Source organism: Schistocerca nitens, chromosome 6, assembly GCF_023898315.1.
Source record: "Schistocerca nitens isolate TAMUIC-IGC-003100 chromosome 6, iqSchNite1.1, whole genome shotgun sequence".
Taxonomy (NCBI): domain Eukaryota; kingdom Metazoa; phylum Arthropoda; class Insecta; order Orthoptera; family Acrididae; genus Schistocerca; species Schistocerca nitens.
Window position 1 is genome coordinate 294,111,626 of NC_064619.1, and position 18,628 is coordinate 294,130,253.

The 18,628-nt window shown below is 42.3% G+C and overlaps 1 protein-coding gene across 8 annotated transcripts in view; it reads right to left on the reverse strand.

Moving 5' to 3' along the window:
* Nucleotides 1–3,717: 3,717 nt before the first annotated feature.
* The window catches only part of LOC126263678 (hepatocyte nuclear factor 4-gamma-like), a 684,513-nt gene continuing 669,602 nt past the window's right edge, over nt 3,718–18,628 (reverse strand). For 7 of the 8 annotated variants that reach the window (XM_049960796.1, XM_049960795.1, XM_049960793.1 and 4 more), the window contains 2 exons: nt 8,889–9,125; nt 3,718–5,763 (listed from right to left, as the gene is read on the reverse strand). In XM_049960796.1, coding sequence (XP_049816753.1) covers nt 5,486–5,763; nt 8,889–9,125 — 515 coding nt within the window. In that variant the 3' untranslated portion in view covers nt 3,718–5,485. The remainder of the gene's footprint in view (nt 5,764–8,888; nt 9,126–18,628) is intronic. The other variant, XM_049960800.1, reaches the window with a different exon arrangement.

The following is an 18,628-nucleotide window of genomic DNA, read 5'->3' on the forward strand; positions in this document are numbered from 1 at the left end:
CACCAAACACAGCACATTAGATTCTGAATCATTGAAATCAAGACTGTGATTTGTTTTTGTAAGCCGATCATAGCTCGTGTCACATGATCTCACAGCCGAAGATAGCAGATATTCAGAGCATACAACACATGGTGTTGTTAGCCAACAGCAAAGTCCCTCAAGTTGCATGAACACACAAATAGGAAACGTTAATGATTTAAAGTAATATACATAGTATAGCTATAAGAAAAGCTAAGCTTTCACATATAATAATGATTTCTCTTTGTGTGTATTCCGTTGTAAGATACATCAGACAAATGTGCCAGTAAAATTTTAAATAATGACATAGTTGTCTGTGTCTTCTGGGCTGGATATTCTTTTAAGTGGCTGGACCTCAAAGTGGTAAGCTTTAAATGAGAATCAGACGATCTGTGATTTAACCAATACAAAAGCACATTTGCACATGTAATGTGTGTGCACAGCTACGATGCCATAGGAAGCGTGTATGTTAATACATATATAAAATTAAGAAATCTTACATTATGTCATAAATTAAACAGGGCATCCGAGGATACTCCCAGACCATCAAAATTTCGTAAACCATACTAAATGAATTATTGGGCTTGAAGTGCACATTCATATGTCCAGATTTGCAAAGGAGTGTGGCCCAACCTGATACCAACCTTTTCAGTGTGGTTTTCGGGATGCAAATTTTCTTTGAGTACCTGTACTGTATTATCTCATGTTTGGTTCTTCCTTATGGCGTAATGCCACACATGCTGGAAAGAAAAAACTTGCACTTGAAATTCAGCAAACAGTTGATATTAGTCAACAGTGTTCCAAAAAAAGTTACTGTCTTTGCAGAAAAGGTTAATAAAAGCCAAAATCTTCAGCAAACTGACAAAAATAACTTCACCGTTCTGCGAGGCAATTGATGCCGGGCTGAAAGAAAAAAAACCTGGAAATAAAATAAAAACAGAAAACTGGAACTAATAACAGCTTGGGTGCACCAGAAAAATTTTTTTCGGGTCGCATCTGGATGCTTGTTGCTACTGCTGATACATCTAACAGTCACATTTAAAGTAGGCAGAAGCAAGAGAAGGTAATGCTTATACGCGATTCAATTGTGCATGGGCCTGCACCTGCTTGCAACAGCTCAAACAAACCTAATGTGAACAGTTGTGATGTCACACTCATCGGGAGTAGGGTCAATGAGCATGGGCCTCTCATCGCAAGCAGTTTGATGTTCCGAAGTACAGCACTGTCTTCATCCTAAAGCCTTTGACATATTTTGCTGTTGGCAGACACTTGTGTGTGCACTGTGTTTTGATGATGTAAATGGCATATTTCCTTTGCAACTCAAGCTTTTTTTTTTCTCCTCTTGTTTACGTTTTATTGCTGCAGTACTATTCTCTAGCAGCGGGCTAAAGTTAAATTCTTTGTTAGAGTATGCGTTCTTACCATTCAAACCTACAAAAATTTTACTGCAGTCTAAACGGAAAATTCCCGGAATCCTGAAAGATTCCCAGGTTTCTCCCGGTTTTCTTCCACATGAAAAAATTCCCAGGTTTTTCCCAGATGTCCCGCCACAGGCGTATACATTGCGCTTTGCCCTTAGCTATCAGCAACCCTGAGATTAAAGGCCGATCATTTCAATGTACCTTGTATTTATCTCACGCAAGAGATGTGAATGATTCAGTCATTCATCTCGAAACAATGTTGTTGTCGGTCTTTGTCCATGTCATACACCAGACCTCATTTAGTAATTAAATGGTGCACCATCTTACAGTGATGTGCTGTCCTCCTTTGAAATAAGGATGAAGTAATATAAAATATAAAGGTAGGTGCAACATGTCAATCTGGTGGGTTCTGAAGGTAAGTAGGACTCATTTACAAAGAGTATAAACTCCTTACCTTTTCTTCAGTCACAACTTCATGAAAACACAATAAAAAATATATGTGGTGCCCATTATTTCGGGTATGTCAAAAAGACTAGACACTATTTCGATCCAGCAGCCATTATGAATTAAGACACAAAGGAATTATGGACACTGGCTGTAAGCATGTACTGATTTAAATCAATGGGACAGGCTGAAAAATTGTTCCAGCCAATATTCAAACCAAGGTCTTCCACTTCTGAAGCAGCTGCTTTGACCACTAAGCCATCTGGACAAAGTCATGATCAATGGAATGAATGTTCTAAGCTTATTCATATATCAAACTATCCCATTCACTAGAGACTACCTCTCAAAACTACAGGAACAACTACTGAACAAAAATGTATGCCTCTATTGTACCAGAAAGAAATCAAAGACACAACAAAAATATCGCAGATCAATGGCCTGTCGGAGGAGCATAATTAACATGGCTTAATATTACACAATAAGGTATCAGAGGAAATAAAAATTGCTATATACAAAATATTTAAAATTAATCCAAAGACATTCCTCATAAATCACTGTTTCTACTCAGCAAAAGAATTTCTGAACATGTAAGAAAAAAAAAATTAAATTGTGAAATACATATCTAATTTTAATTTGCCTACTATCTGCTAATATTATGTATTATTGTAACTTTTCTTTCGCCTATCTAAAGTCAATTGTAGAATCTGTGCTGGTTGATAGAACTTATTAATAACTGTTCTTTTTACACAACTTTCATGAACAGAGTATGAGAGGAATGATAGTGGTACCATAATTACCCTCCATCACATGCAATAAGGTGGTCTGAGCAGTATAGCTGTAGATGTAAATAATGTTTTTCCTGTGTAACTTACCTTCCTATGTCACAATCCCTCCCATCCAAATCGACAACACAGAACTTGTGCTGTTAAAGCCTCTCTAGGTGTAGTAAATGTTGCAGAAGTCTCTGATACTGTGTGTAGTATTGTCTACATAAGAATCACAATACTTCAGCAGAGCACCTGCTTATCTACAGGTTCGTATGCTTGACACTTATGGAAAACCTCAGAAGCTAAATGGTGTAACACAATCCCATCAAGAATATGATTCTAAGCAATGGCACATGGATAACAGTTAATGATGTTGAGAAGCAGTAAATATAAGCCTCTAAATGGGCTGCATTATCCAAGAGGCAAGACACAGTGGACCCTACTTCCCTTGTTGCTCTGACCTCTACAGTTATAATTCACCTCTTTGCTTGGCTGTAGTATGTGACACTGCCTCCAAAAACTGTATCACAGAGGAGAAAGCAAAAACATAAATCCAAAAGTTAATTGCTTTACAGCTTTGGATAGAAGAACCAACATATTTACCTACTTTCAGCACTTCACAACAGAAAAATTAAGGATAGTATCATATTAAGAATGAAGTAATGCAAGTGAGCACAAAAATATACCACAAAAATGGGAAAGGAAGACAGGTTTTATGATCTGGAAATGAAGGTTGCAGGATTAGTCTAATTTAAACCAAAATCTGGCCAACTGGATTGTGATTTGACAGCCAACCTCTCAACTGTGAGTCCAGCAGCTTAACCATTCCACCATATCATTCTGTACCTTAAAAATGAATGTAACATGATATAAATGTTAATTCTAGGCATTATTTCTTGGTGACAGTGTTCCTAGAATTTCATTATTATAATGCCCTCCCAGTGCTCACAATAGTTGTCAACTTCATCATCTGAAGACGAGCAGGTGGAATACCGAAGTGTCTCCATAACAAAAATGTGAACTTGTTTCATAGTGAGTACAATGATTTACAGGTGAGTAAAAGTGAGTTTTACCATAAAATAATCACCTTTTATTTACTACATAAACAATAACAATAAAATATAGGACAGTTTAGTCCATACTCAACAATTCACATAATTTTATGTAAATATATACAAAACATAGTAAACTAATTTAACAGTGCATTGTTTTACCCTCAGTACTGGTAGGCATTCTACCAAAGTAACCATCATTTACCTGATTGTTCACTCTGATTGACTTCACTTAAAATTTGTCTTGAAATATGGTAAACTTTTGAAACTTCCACGACCACCTGTGTTTGGCACCTTAATGATTACTGTTTTACAGTTACTACATATGGAAAAATTTACAAACAGGTCAGCCATTTAACCAACAGTTCACATATTACTATAATTTCTCCACTATGTACAAATAGTGATATAATACATAATATTTACACAAGACAGTACGTCACAATACATTGCATTATCATTAGACTGCCACTGTCTGAATTAACAGTCCACATAAACATTTGAAAGTATGGACAAATTATTTCATATTTGAGCATAATTTCACAACCCATTTACAATACACAGAATCTGTAATATGTTGATCAACAGTAAAAGCAGTCACAGCCAAATTTATTTTTATTCTCCTAATATAGGAAATGTCCCTAACACTATAGATGTCTCATTCTAATAGACATATGAGCACATTTGGCAAGAATCTTCATCAGGCACTGTAATAAAAGCATTTGTGATAAAATGTTGTTGGCTTATCTAAGAATGTATATGGAGTTAAAACTTTCATGATAATCAACATTAAAATGGTATTTACTACCACCAGAGCATAATGATTTAATAAGTAACAAGATTCAGTGCACTTGTCCTTTTTATAAAATAGGAAGCCCATCTCTTCCTGAGAGTATTATAAAATTTCAAAGGAAAAGTTATGTCTCTCACTCTCCAAGGATCAGACATCAGGACTCACAGCATCATTTTCATCACAAATGAATTACTACAAAATGTCATTAACATTTGGTGTATTGCTCCAACAGTAAAATTTATGGAATAAATAGTTTAACACAATTTTATATGCTGAATCAAATTCCATTTGGTTTAGGAATGTATGCTCCGACAGTATTATAAACCTATCCTCCACAGGTATTTTATGCGACATTTACTTTAAAGAATATTTTCATGGTAGAAAATCATAGTATCAACATGATAGGTAATGTAACTTTCAGCCAACCATTAATTAAGACACTGATAATGGTCCTTTTTTGTATTATTTCTTAATTACAATATATTTCTGTCAAACTTTAACAGCATAACACTTTCCTTAGGTACAGTCTACATACTCAAGAAAAGAGCTCAAAACTGTACTGCCTTTATCATTCTTTAGCACCATGTAAATAATGATAATTTCAGTTTACTGAATAGTACACAGTACTACATGTGGTTATCAGACTTGGGTTTCTTTTCTCCCCCCTGCCACCCTAAATCCCTTCCCAGCCCTGGAAATGTAACTGCATGTTCCTTGCACAGTGTATCCCAAGGAAAGGCGCCTGCAACAAAAGAGAGAGTACAACAATGTAAGATGCATTAGATATGCAAACCCTCTCGTGTTATATCTGATTCCTGAAGTTCCCTTTCCTTGGACCAACTTGAAATGAAGTTTCAGTCATCCATTGCTCAAAAATGCGTCACACACAGGGCTAGGCCAATTTCGCTGTTCATCATCGCTCCACACATACAAAAATGCCCTAAAATAGCACATACAATGAATGTCTAGTATTTTCAGAAAATTTCAGTGCTAAAATGCTGCATCTGGTTCGGTCTTAAAAGCAATGTGGTACTGCTCTGGTGTTGCTGGAGCAATGTGTTGTATGATGACAGGTGGACTGAGGATCTGTTGATCAGGAGGACTCAAGCCAGCAGAGAGGGGGCTTCCTGAACAGTGAGAGCCACCATTGGCTTGGTCTTGCTGCTGTTGTGGTTGCGGCTCTTGTAACTGCGGCGGAAAGTCACCTGCTGCTGCAGTTGCTGCCGAAGGGCTAAGTGGGGCAGGTGTTGGAGTTGCATCATTTGCTCCTGCAGGAAGTTCTCAGTTACAGAAATCCAAAATTGGAAAACATCTTTTGCAGAATACTTCAAGTGAATAACAAAAATGTATAATACAAGTAACACTTTTTCATTGAAGAAATACACATTACAAATCTTGCGTGTATGTAGTCCATTAACCAAAAGCATTTGGAATAATTTCAAAATAGTGAAAACAGGATGTAATGCAAAATAAGTGTCCATATTTTGCCACAATCTAAAATATACACTAATTTTCACACAGAGGAGGGAAGGAGGGGATGTCACAAGAAGAATAATGAATTATACAAATGCATTTAACACAAAATTGAACATGCAGACTACCTGCACTACAAAATGCTTGTATAATCTGTCCACAGCAGAAAACTGTTTCAGAATAGAGTGCTGGTTAATGCATAGAGTGAGAGTAGACACCTAGGTTAGCTTATTTAGTTGAGTGGTATCAGGCGTCATTTACTAGAAGAAATGCGATGGAATTTTAAGCACGTTAAACTAACACACAGTGACCAAATGGTTAACTGTTCACTATTGTTTCGGCAACAATTTGTAACCAGATATTTAGTGCTCAAAAGGTTCAACAAATGAGAATCGATGACTATGATGTAAGCTGGCACTTTAAGGTAGATATAAATCCTAACTATGGCCTGTCCTTCCTGCAGCCACTGGAAATGATATGTGCACTTTTCCTCAATTGATCTGTAGTTCACCATGTTGTTCAACGGTGTCCAACTTTTGCTAGCAATGAGACAGCAGACATTCTGATTTGGTGATACATGACAAAACATTATCATCCAGGAAACTTTCATAAAAGGCACATTTTTGGATGAACATGTGGGTATGTTTCCTTCATTTAAACAGATAGGCATTACACTGTAGCAGAATCAAAACACGTTTTAAACAAAAGTCTACATAACCTGAGCCAAAATAACAAAACTTAACCTATTCCAGAAATTAAAGATATAGATATAGATTACTGTTGAAGAACCAGAATGAGAAATGGCTCAGGAATGGTACTGACAGTGACATGTGCACATGAACAAATGATGATGTTAAAGGATTATTTGGGGGGGGGAGGGGGGGGGGAATAAAGGCATAAATAAGGCGATGTCTCCTCATTCCATTACATAAGCAATAAAATATATATCTTTTGGAAAAGAAAAGGAGACAAATGCAATACAATTACTGAACTATGGGCTCTGAAATTATGTGCAAAAAATCAAAGGACTGCAAAATAAGTCACTTTATTATGGCTCTGAGCACTATGGGACTTAACATCTATGGTCATCAGTCCCCTAGAACTTAGAACTACTTAAACCTAACTACCCTAAGGACAGCACACAACACCCAGCCATCACGAGGCAGAGAAAATCCCTGACCCCGCCGGGAATCGAACCCGGGAACCCGGGCATGGGAAGCGAGAACGCTACCGCACGACCACGAAGTCACTTTATTAATACAGTGTTGTTCACCAAAGAGGCAGTTAGCATTTTGTTAGGAAGAAATATTTGACAACTGTCTTTCATTTTTAACTGAAGTTAAATTCCTCTGCAATTAAATTCTAATTGCTGGAATTACCCGGAAAATTTTCCAATATGACAAACCACAGGGTTAAGTTCATGTAACAAAATTATTACAAACAATGACTGCCAAAAAGACTTACTTAAGCCAAACCATCCAGAACTGTCCGAGATTAAGGCGGAATTTCTCTTCAAGCGGTTGTACTTTAAATTTAAGACCATGCATTTCTCGTTACATCACACGTTTTATACATGATAGTGGAGTATCACAGATCCAAAACTATACCATTTTCAATAAATTCACTATTTGAGTGGTAACATTTGATGTAACTTTATATAATAGCTGAAAGGTCTGGATGCACATATCTTACATAGAATTTTTACAAAACAATGTGCTACACTGGGCATAGCGAGGGAGAAAGGAATAAGGGTATCTGCAGAGAATAAACTTAACAACATAAATGAGAGAATTACATCAGCTAACAAGGGGACCTTGTGGACTGGCCCTCTTTAATTTCTTTGTACTGGTAAAATTTGGAGGTCCGTGCCTTGACATGAATTCCAAACAGCAGTATGACACAGTTTTTAGAAAAAAAATTAAAGTTTTAAAATATTTCATAGCACTAAAGTCTTTGGATCTTACTAATAAAATTGCTGGTATCCGAATGCATAATAGCTGTGTCTGGTAATCAGAGTCACTGGTTCAGTTCTCATTTGTAAGGTTAGGGGCTGTAATTCCATCCCTGCTCCTAATTTTGTCCCCCTAGGAATTCCTGTTTTCCACAGTTGGTAACTAATGTTTAGCTTACACACAAGTCAGACTTCTTTCCATTCTATTGTTAAGTATGTCATGGGCAGCATGTTTAGCTTCTGTGTGCATGAGGTACATATCAGTAATAATGTTCAAACTCTTAAATAATATTTTACTTTCTACCTGATGTTTTGCATTTTAATACAAAATTTTGTTTCACTGTGAATGTAATTAGTAATTAGAAATAAAAATGTTATTCAGCAGTCGTCAATTAACATTTCCATTTGTTAATAAATATGTAATTTAAATGAAAGTAGTAATAAGCTGCTCTTAGTGAGATTACAAGACTTTTGCTATTCACTCAGCAAGTGGCAGCTTATTATTAAATTATAGTAAGCTCCCCTTGTGAGACTGATGAATTCATGGGTAAACAGTATGTATTCTAGGTGGAACTCAAACTTATTCACCTTTTATGGGCAACATTCTAACAACCAAGTCAGTAAAGCAGTGCCTGTGAAAGATGAAAATCCAGGTTCGAACATTTGTACAGGACACTGCTGTTCTCTCGTGGTTTTACTACAGTGTAAAAACTACTGCAAAGAGAAAGTTTTAGAATAAAACACAATGATAATCCATAATTTAACAACTATCATTTCCTTTGCAATCTACCACATTAATGGAACAGTCAAAAATTCTAGTTTATTTCTGCCTGCAGTAATGCCTGGTGTGCTACCTGGGCATGTGCACCTGGCATTTCTGTCTTCAAGTTGTGGCACTGTTAGCAAGTGTCTTGTACAATATTCAGTTGCTCTTTCATAGGTGAGAAATGCTGTGTAAATATATCTTACCTCCAAGCAGCATTTCCTGAAGTAAACTGTCAATTCGAGCAACCCCAAACAACTTGGCAAACTGAATTTGCTCAATCATCTGCCAGTTAATTGACTGCAGAGCAGGTAGTGTAAGCAGAATCTCTCCAAAGCGACCTCTAGAGTCATACTGCCGGTCACTGATGTAGTCCTCCAGATTGATTAATATCTGATGACGAACAGTTTTGATGCGTGCAGGATCGCTGAGTCCTCTGGCATCTACAAAATTAACGAAGATAGGTTGAATCACTTGATAATAATTCACAATAATAATGTGGAGAGAAAGGAAGTTGGAAAAAAATTAAATTCTTCAAGCAAAGTTTAACAAAACTTTAGCTGTGTCTGGCCTGAAACTGGAAGAACCAATTGGTTTAGGAATGTTATGCGGTCGAGATACAAAAATGTGGTGTCACAATTATTGTAAATAATGATGGTGGATGAAATCATGAAGGAGCCAAAAGCACCTCATGGAGGAAGCAGACTAAAATTGTTGCCATTTGCCCACGAGATTGCATTATGAGGAAGGACAACTATATATAATAACTTTTTTAAAAAGAAAGAAAGAAATATTGTATAAATTGCAGTGTGGAGAAAAATAAGACCATGTTTGTAACTAGAGCTGACAGAACAGAAAGGACAAATTAGTATTAACAGACAAGAAACTGTAATTGTGGACAACTTTACATATCTGGGAAGTGCAAGGTGGAGGGTGAAATTACCAGAAGGGTAGCACAGAGCAATGCGTTTTATCTGTGTGGGAGGGGCTTAGTCTGGAGAAACGGTGTGCAAAAGAAGTGTAAGGAAGCTCTGGGCAAGACATACTAGACACCCATACTGACACACACATCCAAGACCTGGACAATGACAAGAGGGGATAGTATAATCGAAGCCAGTCAAATGCAGTTCCTAAGACATATTTTAGAGAATACAAGGAGAGACAGAGAGGAACAAAGATGTTAGGAAGGAAATTGGATTAAAAAGCTGAATGACAGCACTGAGAAGAGGAGGTGTAGAGAGAATGAAAGGTGGAAGATTACCAAAACAAACAATGGAGACCATGACTGAATGCAAGAGGGAAATTCACAGCAAGATGGAAAACTTGATCAAGAGAAGTTTAAGGAGAAGGAATTTGGACTGGAGCAAAAGTGTTATAGAAGAAGAATGCCAGAAGGACACAGAAAAGCAGTAAAGTATCATGAATAACATGCTTGGTTAAGGGGAAATGAAGGCAACAAATGTTAACTTTATTTTGCTACTATTTCTAGTATAAATGGAGCTTTTCTTAGATTGTGTAGACATTACTTTCCTTTTTAGTCACTAAAAATAAAACAGAGAACAAGATTTTACTCCATCTTCTGTGAGTTTCTTCCAAATTTCAGTGTGTGTTTGGTAACCATTTACTATCTTTCACATGTAATATTTGGTGTTGTAATACATCAAGATTTTTTGGTTCATCAGATAGATTTGCAATTAATGTTTTGTGTCCTTATGAGACATTAAAAACAGTTTAACTTCACCTGCAAGCAAGCATCCTAGTGATATATCACCAATGTAAGAAGCAGTCAAAAAGTTCCTTTTGAAGGCCAATTAGTCGGTAATTGGTATGCCAGCCAGGCTAAATCTTTATGAATATTGAGGCAATCATATGACTGAAGTGCCAGGTTGAAAACACCTGTTTGGTAAAACACTGTGTCCTCGTGCATAAAGAAGTCCGTAACTGCCTGAAGTACGTCCTCAGGAAACGTTCACCCTTAAAGGCCTTTTTTTATGACCAAAAGCATGGTAATCACAAAGGGAGAGATTAGGACTATAGTGCTGGTGCTCACGTGTGTGCCACTTGAGTTGGCACAACTTCTACATTATGATATTTGCAATATGGGGATTTGCATTATTATAGTTAGGACCACTAAAATTAGGAAAATAATAAATTCATTCAAAAGTTAAAGCTCAGATGGAATTGATGGCATTTCCAAAAGAGTACTAAAAGCTTGTTTCCAACAGTAAGTAGCCTTCTCAGCAACATATGCAGTGGCTCACTGAAACAGGCATTTTTCTGGAAGGGCTGAAATGTGCTGTTGTTAAACCATTGCATAAAAAGGGGATAGGTCTGCTACTAACAATTTCCACCCACTCTCGCTTCTGACAGCTTTATTCACGATTCTTAAAAAATTAATATATTCAGGAGTAGCTTCACATATTTGTAAAAATGAAGTACTAAAAAAATGTCAGTTTGGTTTAAGAAAGACTTTTCAACAGAAAATGCTATACATGCTTTCACTGATCAAACATTAAATGCTTTGAATAACTGAACACCATCCACTGGGGAATTTTGTGGTCTCTAAAAGGCTTTTGACTGTGTCAATAATGAAATTCTTCTAGCTAAGCGTAAGTATTGTTTTATGAGTAGGACAGTACACAAATGGTTTAATTCAGATTGAAATGGAAGAATGCAGAAGGTTGAAATTAACAGCATAGATAGTCTGCAGGAATCAGTAGAGTCCTCTAACAGGGGAGGTATTAAGAATTGTGTCCCATGGGAGTTCAGTCTTCAGTCCCTTATTGTTCTTTCTATATTAATGACTTGCTGCTTTATATTCATGAAGATGCAAAGCTAGTTCTTTTGCTGATGATACAAATATATTAGTCACACCCAACAAGCAAGAATTAACTCAGGAAATTGTAAATAATGTCTTTCAAAAAATTAAGTGGTTCTCTGCACATGGAATCACTAAATTTTGAGGAAACACACACACAGTTTACTAAGGCAGAATATTCAAAATTTCTGGGTCTGCACACCTATGAGTAATTGAACTGGAAGAAACAGCAAATTTTAGTGATAAATGTATCAGTAAATTAGCCTACTATGCCGATTTTCATTCACTGGTTTCATATGGTGTCATATTTTGGGGTAATTCATTATTAAGAGAAAAAGTATTCGTTACACAAATGTGTGTAAGCAAAATGATAGCTGTAGCCCACCCAGTGTCTCCTTACAGACATACATTCAAGGAACTAGAGATATCCACAGTACCTTCACAATGCATATATTCACTTATGAAACTTGTTAATAATCCATCCCGATAAAAAAAATAATAGCCAAGTGCATAGTTATAACACTAGAATAAACAATCTTCGCTATTCTTGGTTAAATCTGACTTTGGCACAGAAAGGGGTGACTTGCATTGCTACTAAAGTCTTTGGTCATTTACAAAATAGCATATGTCTGACAGCCAACCAGCATTTAAAAATAAATTGAAAGAATTTCTGAATGACAATGCCTTCTACTCAACAGATGAATTTTTACATATGAAGTAGTAACTGTAAAAAACGAATTAATCAACCAATTAATTAATTAATTACTATGTGCAAATAACCTGTTATAATGACATGTTTCACATTATTACAAAATCTCGTATTCATTATCTTGGAACAAGTATTAATGTACTGTAATAAAGCAGCAGAACCTCTTCTCGCTATTTTCCCGTATGTTTCACCTTCACTCCACAGATTCTTTGTTCTCCAATGGATATCTACTGGTGTTTGTCCTTCAACTGCAAAGACCAGAGTAATAGTACACGAGCCCTGTTTGGATGCATTTGGTAATAATGTCGCCACAATTCACATTTACACAATTACCGCAGACACATTGGAAAGATACAAATGCCACACTAATCCCTTGCCTAAAAGTCATTGCATATACACTGCAAAACTGCCGTCAAAAACAAACTTTTTGATCTCACCTTCTACTGCAACCCAAGATAAAAGACAGTTTCATGTTGCTGATCTCCTTTAGTTTTCCAGGTATTTTTTACTATATTAAGAAGCAGTACAGTGTATCTGACTTTTTGCAAAGCCTTGTTTATGCTTGTGATGGTGCAATATAATATTCTGCACAAAAGTAAGGAAAACAGTTATAGAAATTTCTAAACTTTTGAAGCAGTCTCACACAGATAATGCCCTCGGTTGAACAGAGTGTTGGAAATGATTCTTCTGATTCAAAAGTGGTCATTAATCACTTGCCTTCAGCCAGTGGCTTTTACATTCATAATACCAAGGATTTGGTGGGTGTCAACTGCTGTCTGCCATAATTTGAAGTAGGTTATAATTTCAATTTGTTCAGATCATGAGATTTTAACTCCAAATATTATCTGCAGTATAATTTTGTGACTTATCAGGAAAATGATGGAATGTGTGTTTTCAATGAAGTCCTTGAAGAAGCTTTAGTTTAAACATTCTTGTGAAATATCCTCAGAAGTGGAGTGAAAAGTATAGAGTTATGAACCGAATCAAATGTCAGTGACCAGAGCATGTTTGAAAAGGATCTTGACACCAACCAACACCCCCCCTCCCCCCCCCCCCCAAAAAAATATATATATAAAATATAAAAATGCATGGCAATGTTTATCCAATATCCAAGTGATGCGCACAGTTTTTTCCAAGTCAATGGCACTGTCTGCCTCAAGCTCAGGTAATCAACATCATTATTGTTTGTGTGTTTTGAAAAGACTGATTGATTAAATTTACAAAGCGAGAAATGTGAGAAAATGTAAAATGTGGGAAATAACACTTTAAACTTTAAAAGTTACATACAGGATACCACCTAGCATCTTTGCAATTTACACATGATATATGTATGCAATAGGCATCAAAATACTTATCAGAGAGTTATTTTATTATATAATAAAGGTTTTTTATCTAATAAACATCGCTCATGTAACTGGGACTGATAACTGTCTGGGAAGTACAAACATCTGACTATTTCCTTCATCACAATTTATGTTTTTCAGGAAGCACATGGCTGTCATTCATTATTTAAACAGTAAAACACTGCACCAGTTATGTATTTTTTTCATGCTTAGCAGGACGCATTTCGAGAATGGTTTTCTCATTGTTAAGTACTAATACCTAGGAAAGTATTTTTTGTGGTGTTTGCGACACACACACACACACACACACACACACACACACACACACACAGTTTGTACGTGTAATATCACAAAATATTTTTACTACATTTAACGAGAACATATTCTCAAAACACGTTTTGCTCAGCATGGAAAATATGTAACTGGCACTTTTTAAACCAAAAAGATTTGATCAACACAAAGCGAGTGAAGATGTTAACTAGCAAATGACAAAACACACTAAATGTGGTTCGACAAAGCTGTCACAACAATCACAAAACTGATAATCTGCAGTAGACACAGTTTGTAAATGGTTGTGATTGGTCATGATATATTTATTCAAACAAACCTAGTTACTCCTATCAGGTACCATGCCGAGCACAGCTTGGCAGCGACTGGAGATAGGGCATGAATTGTTCCAACTTTTACAAGTTCACCTGTTCGAATCCACTGAGTAGAGCACCCGAGTTAAGAAACTTAACCATGTAATGTTTGTACACATGACTAACATCACATAAGCATCATTTTAAGTAAGTTTTTTCTTCACAAACATTTTTTGATGAAGCATAAATTGTGGGGAAATTATAAATATGTTTGCATAAAATCAGGTGCAAATTAACATTGTAGACACAGGAGATTTGATGAGAGTAGTAAAAAAATTGTTGTAAACAGGAGGAGAACTTTAATTATGGGAATGTAAAAGAGGGTTTATACTGTAGAAGACTGTATGAAGCTGAAATTGGTTTAAATCTGAATCTGTGATGTGAAGAAGACTAACTTCAGAATGTGCTAGTCGTATTTAGATACACCAGAATGAGAAAAACAGAAGCTGGAAATTCTAGGAAAATTAAAAAACAAAACTGCTGTTTACTGTATTACTGAGCAGCATATGTTGTACCTCAATCTAGTTCATCAACTCCTTCATCAATAACTTATTTTTTGTAGGCCCTAGTACAGAGAAAAAGCAAGTTCAGCCACCTAATTGAAAAGATTTTCCCTTGCTTTTGCACCTACAAGCACCATTCCTTTTCAAAGTATGAGAGCTGTGTGCATAAGTGTATCTGGTAAGTATAGGTGACTAATGGGTGTACATGTAGTACTCCTGTCAAAGAGTACCAAAGGGCCCACTGAGCGTAACATCTCCATCCAATGGAGATTCCTCCACATCATGGGAGACTTGCAGAAAGTTTTGGAATTGAATCTAGGAGACTGGAGCAGAGGCTTATAATCAGGGTCTTCATGCCACCGCCCCTCCTTTCATGTCTGTCATAAGGGCAAAAGGAAAATTGACAACAGCTTGTTATGTACCCAGATGGTCACTCAGCAAAGTACTGGCCACATCTGATAGTGCTTAAGGATGCTGAGATTTACAGTGTAAGGAAAATGCAGTGTTCCTCATAAACATAGGGGGGGGGAGAGACTGGGGAAACGTTGGGGAGAGTCGGAGAAGAGAAAGGAGAGTCAGGGGGGAAACGGGGGAGGAGAGACGGGGGAGACAGGAAAGAAGAGAGGGGTGAAGGGGCGGGGATAAGACAGGCGGAGAGTTAGAGGGGGTGAGTTACGAGGGGGGTGGGGGAGTTACGAGGGGGGGTGAGTTACGAGGGGGGGTGAGTTACGAGGGGGGGTGAGTTACGAGGGGGGGGTGAGTTACGAGGGGGGGGGGGGTGAGTTACGAGGGGGGGGTGAGTTACGAGGGGGGGGGGGTGAGTTACGAGGGGGGGGGGGTGAGTTACGAGGGGGGGTGAGTTACGAGGGGGGGGTGAGTTACGAGGGGGGGGGGTGAGTTACGGGGGGGGTGAGTTACGAGGGGGGGGTGAGTTACGAGGGGGGGGGGGGTGAGTTACGAAGGGGGGGGGGGTGAGTTACGAGGGGGGGTGGGGGGTGAGTTACGGGGGGGTGGGTGAGTTACGGAGGGGGAGGTGAGTTACGAGGTGGGGGGAGGTGAGTTACGAGGGGGGGTGAGTTACGGAGGGGGGGTGAGTTACGAGGTGGGGGGGGGGGGTGAGTTACGAGGTGTGGGGGGGGGTGGAGTTACGACGGGGGGGGTGGAGTTACGACGGGGGGGGGGGGGTGGAGTTACGACGGGGGGGGGGGGGTGGAGTTACGACGGGGGGGGGTGGAGTTACGACGGGGGGGGGGGTGGAGTTACGACGGGGGGGGGGGGGTGGAGTTACGACGGGGGGGGGGGTGGAGTTACGACGGGGGGGGGGGTGGAGTTACGACGGGGGGGGGGGTGGAGTTACGACGGGGGGGGGTGGAGTTACGACGGGGGGGGGTGGAGTTACGACGGGGGGGGGGGTGGAGTTACGACGGGGGGGTGGAGTTACGACGGGGGGGGGGGGGGTGGAGTTACGACGGGGGGGGGGGGGGTGGAGTTACGACGGGGGGGGGTGGAGTTACGGGGGGGGGGTGGAGTGACGGGGGGGGGGTGGAGTTACGACGGGGGGGGTGGAGTTACGACGGGGGGGGTGGAGATACGACGGGGGGGGTGGAGTTACGACGGGGGGGGTGGAGTTACGACGGGGGGGTGGAGTTACGACGGGGGGGTGGAGTTACGACGGGGGGGTGGAGTTACGACGGGGGGGTGGAGTTACGACGGGGGGGTGGAGTTACGACGGGGGGGTGGAGTTACGACGGGGGGGTGGAGTTACGACGGGGGGGTGGAGTTACGACGGGGGGGTGGAGTTACGACGGGGGGGTGGAGTTACGACGGGGGGGTGGAGTTACGACGGGGGGGTGGAGTTACGACGGGGGGGTGGAGTTACGACGGGGGGGTGGAGTTACGACGGGGGGGTGGAGTTACGACGGGGGGGTGGAGTTACGACGGGGGGGTGGAGTTACGACGGGGGGGTGGAGTTACGACGGGGGGGTGGAGTTACGACGGGGGGGTGGAGTTACGACGGGGGGGTGGAGTTACGACGGGGGGGTGGAGTTACGACGAGTTACGACGGGGGGGTGGAGTTACGACGGGGGGGTGGAGTTACGACGGGGGGGTGGAGTTACGACGGGGGGGTGGAGTTACGACGGGGGGGTGGAGTTACGACGGGGGGGGTGGAGTTACGACGGGGGGGGTGGAGTTACGACGGGGGGGTGGAGTTACGACGGGGGGGTGGAGTTACGACGGGGGGGTGGAGTTACGACGGGGGGGTGGAGTTACGACGGGGGGGTGGAGTTACGACGGGGGGGTGGAGTTACGACGGGGGGGTGGAGTTACGACGGGGGGGTGGAGTTACGACGGGGGGGTGGAGTTACGACGGGGGGGTGGAGTTACGACGGGGGGGTGGAGTTACGACGGGGGGGTGGAGTTACGACGGGGGGGTGGAGTTACGACGGGGGGGGGGGGGGGAGTTAGAGGGGGGGAGTTAGAGGGGGGGGGAGTTAGAGGGGGGGAGTTAGAGGGGGGGAGTTAGAGAGGGGGGAGTTAGAGAGGGGGGGAGTTAGAGAGGGGGGGAGTTAGAGAGGGGGGGGAGTTGGAGGGGGGGAGTAAGAGGGGGGGAGTAAGAGGGGGGGAGTTAGAGGGGGGGAGTTAGAGGGGGGGAGTTAGAGGGGGGGAGTTAGAGGGGGGGGAGTTAGAGGGGGGGAGTTAGAGGGGGGGAGTTAGAGGGGGGGGAGTTAGAGGGGGGGGAGTTAGAGGGGGGGAGTTAGAGGGGGGGAGTTAGAGGGGGGGAGTTAGAGGGGGGGAGTTAGAGGGGGGGAGTTAGAGGGGGGGAGTTAGAGGGGGGGAGTTAGAGGGGGGGAGTTAGAGGGGGGGAGTTAGAGGGGGGGAGTTAGAGGGGGGGAGTTAGAGGGGGGGAGTTAGAGGGGGGGAGTTAGAGGGGGGGAGTTAGAGGGGGGGAGTTAGAGGGGGGGAGTTAGAGGGGGGGAGTTAGAGGGGGGGAGTTAGAGGGGGGGAGTTAGAGGGGGGGGGAGTTAGAGGGGGGGGAGTTAGAGGGGGGAGTTAGAGGGGGGGAGTTAGAGGGGGGGAGTTAGAGGGGGGGAGTTAGAGGGGGGGAGTTAGAGGGGGGGAGTTAGAGGGGGGAGTTAGAGGGGGGGAGTTAGAGGGGGGAGTTAGAGGGGGGGAGTTAGAGGGGGGAGTTAGAGGGGGGGAGTTAGAGGGGGGGAGAGAGGGGTGGAGAGAGAGGGGGAGAGAGAGGGGGAGAGAGAGGGGGAGAGAGAGGGGGAGAGAGCGGGGAGAGGGGGGAGAGTGCCAAGCGAGAGGGGGGAAGGGGGGAAGGGGGGAAGGGGCGAGCGAGAGGGGGGAAGGGGCGAGCGAGAGGGGGGAAGGGGCGAGCGAGAGGGGGGAAGGGGCGAGCGAGAGGGGGGAAGGGGCGAGCGAGAGGGGGGAAGGGGCGAGCGAGAGGGGGGAAGGGGCGAGCGAGAGGGGGGAAGGGGCGAGCGAGAGGGGGGAAGGGGCGAGCGAGAGGGGGGAAGGGGCGAGCGAGAGGCGGGAAGGGGCGAGCGAGAGGCGGGAAGGGGCGAGCGAGAGGGGGGAAGGGGCGAGCGAGAGGGGGGAAGGGGCGAGCGAGAGGGGGGAAGGGGCGAGCGAGAGGGGGGAAGGGGCGAGCGAGAGGGGGGAAGGGGCGAGCGAGAGGGGGGAAGGGGCGAGCGAGAGGGGGGAAGGGGCGAGCGAGAGGGGGGAAGGGGCGAGCGAGAGGTTAGGAATGGGAGTGAAAGTTGGAAGGGAGGAGAGGGGGAAGGGAGGAGAGGGGGAAGGGAGGAGAGGGGGAAGGGAGGAGAGGGGGAAGGGAGGAGAGGGGGAAGGGAGGAGAGGGGGGAGGGAGGAGATGGGGAAGGGAGGAGAGGGGGAAGGGAGGAGAGGGGGAAGGGAGGAGCGGGGGA